General features: G+C 44.1%; 1 protein-coding gene across 4 annotated transcripts in view; it reads left to right on the top strand.

Moving 5' to 3' along the window:
• cog1 (component of oligomeric golgi complex 1) overlaps positions 1–2523 on the top strand; it is an 18057-nt gene that overhangs the window by 2647 nt on the left and 12887 nt on the right. For all 4 annotated transcript variants that reach the window (XM_032536869.1, XM_032536870.1, XM_032536871.1 and 1 more), the window contains exons 3-5: positions 136–317; positions 1421–1597; positions 2124–2280. In XM_032536869.1, the coding sequence (XP_032392760.1) occupies positions 136–317; positions 1421–1597; positions 2124–2280 (516 nt within the window). The remainder of the gene's footprint in view (positions 1–135; positions 318–1420; positions 1598–2123; positions 2281–2523) is intronic.

The following is a 2523-nucleotide window of genomic DNA, read 5'->3' as shown; positions in this document are numbered from 1 at the left end:
CAACCAATGTGTCCCTGAGCAAGGCACTAAACCCCTAGTTGCTCCAGAGGTGTGTGACCTCTGATGTATAGCAATTGTAAGTCACTTTGGATAAAAGCATCAGCTAAATGACATGTAATGTCTGTTCTCTTGCAGGTCCACCATTCTGCTGGACAGCCGGTCTCTGCTGCAGGGCCGTGCCGTGTCGGACCAGGCCATAGCCGAGGCCCTGGTGTCCACCATGCTGCTGGAGGACAGCTCACCGCGCCAGGCCCTGGCTGACTTCCTGCTGGCCCGGAAGGCCTCCATCCATCAGTTGCTCAACCAACCACAGCATGGTATTCTATCATTTGTAACACATAACATAACCAACATAAAGACGAGGAAATGAGGAAAATATGGGATAATGTTGTTGAATATCCATCCATCTCCATCCATCTTCAGCCGCTTATCCGGTATTGGGTCACGGGGCAGCAGCTCCAGCAAGGGACCCCAAACTTCCCTTTCCTGAGCCACATCAACCAGCTCAGACTGGGGGGTCCCGAGGCATTCCCAGGCCAGGTTGGAGATATAATACCTCCACCTAGTCCTGGTTCTTCCCCGAGGCTTCCTCCCAGCTGGACCTGCCTGGACCACCTCCCTAGGGAGGCGTCCAGATATTAAAGTGTACTCAGTTGTGCTGCTCTTGGTATTCTGCTAAAATACAACACACTGCTTGTTGAATTTAAAACAAATGAAAGGAAATCATTTCCAACTTTGTTTTATGAAACAAATTTGAACAAACTTTTTTCAGCAAACTTTTTAGCAAACACAAAACCTCTGAGTTTATTTTGTGATGTGTTGATTGCGGCGGTTGATATTGCGATGACGTTAAAAAATCATATTGTGCAGCCCTAGTGCCAGAACACAGGGGAATCGGAAATCTTATGATTTTTTTATTTTTTTGGGGGATAATTTTTAATAACAATTATTTTTCCTAAAAATATTTTTATTGGATTATTTCTTCTTTTTTTTACCAATGAGGGACCTACATATTTTATGTTTCTACGGTACCGCCGACTGCGACTACATCATATCTGTTTCCAGCTGAAAAAGCTGAAGATCCATGTTATGTTCTTCTTTATAAAGAAAATACATGTCAGACTGACTGACATGTGATGTTAGTTTTAAGAAATGTCTCATGATATATTGTCTCTAGAAGTGTATTAATCAACTTTTGCGTTTGTAAAAGATGGAAAAGAAAATCACAATATTCAACACAAACCAAATCAGCACTCGTGTATCTGGAAAGACTCAAATGGGGACAAAAGCATATCGTCCCAGCACTAGAAGGCATGAAGTATTGAAGCCGGAAATGTTGTTTGCTGTATCATAATTTCCAAATGTATTAGTAAAGCAAAAAGGACCTGTCCATTGATGTCAACCTGTGCATTTGATCCAGGTGCAGGGATCAAGGCCCAGGTGTGCAGCCTGGTGGAGCTGCTGGTCACCACTCTGTTCCAGGCCTACGCTGTTTTCTACCTGCCCCCAGAGGGAAGCCCCCGGCCGGGGGAGGGAGCCCTGAGCTGTGGCATGCTCTTCTCTATCCTGGAGAATGTCACCTCCACCACATCTGCAGGTAAACAGCTGGGATGACAGGATACTTTTAGTGAGAGTTATTAGAAAACAGGCTGCGTTCAGACAGGGAAACAGGGATGGGGCAATTAGGCAGAGTAGTCGGGCGGTGTGGGAGTGTCACTAAGAGGGAGAAAATTGTGGGGTGCATCTGAGGCCTTTTTCTTTTAGCCATTATCTCTCTACAATCTTCTGAATCCATACCATGAAAAGTCATGCTATATCAGCTAGGAGCAGTCCTGTTTGCTCTGGTAATACTGAAGAAAGGCATGATGTTTATGGGGCAGAATTTCAGTTTTGTATGATTTCTAGAGGTGTAATGAGATTAAAATGTGACTCGACTTCTCGTCCAGGTAAAAATCTTCTTGCGATATTGGTCACAGGTGCAGAGCTTATTTATTGCAATTTATCATTATTGTGATATCCTACAACGGTTGTGCATATCACATATTTTCCTCATGTCGTGCAGGCCTAACCAATATCCATAGATCATAAAAATATGAGACGATAAATCCCATCTGTCTCCTTAGCTAAAGACAGGAGGGTGTTGCAGGAAGAAACGAGCACAGCCAGCTGGTTCAAGTACCTGCCTCCCTCCATCACCGAGTTTCAGCCCACCCTCCGCACCCTGGCTCAGCCAATCCAGAGAGAGCAGCTCCGGGACACTCTGCAGCAGTGGATTGATACGTAAGCTCTATCCAATCATTTGTTCCCATTTGTTCTGTTTCATTTTGTTTTAGGTGTTTTAAAAGTTTTACATTAAAATCTAATTATTAGCATACCCAACCACAGAGACTGGTAAAATGATAGGTAGGTAGGTAGGTAGGTAGGTAGGTAGGGCTAGACTTGAATACTTGATTATTCAAAATGTATTAATTGTGTAGGTATTTGGGAATTTTGGGATTTGGATATCCGGGGGTGTTCCCCCCC

This window comes from Etheostoma spectabile, chromosome 15 (assembly GCF_008692095.1).
Source record: "Etheostoma spectabile isolate EspeVRDwgs_2016 chromosome 15, UIUC_Espe_1.0, whole genome shotgun sequence".
Taxonomy (NCBI): Eukaryota; Metazoa; Chordata; class Actinopteri; order Perciformes; family Percidae; genus Etheostoma; species Etheostoma spectabile.
The sequence above is the reverse complement of the archived record's forward strand: the minus strand, read 5'-3'. Positions and strand labels throughout refer to the sequence as shown.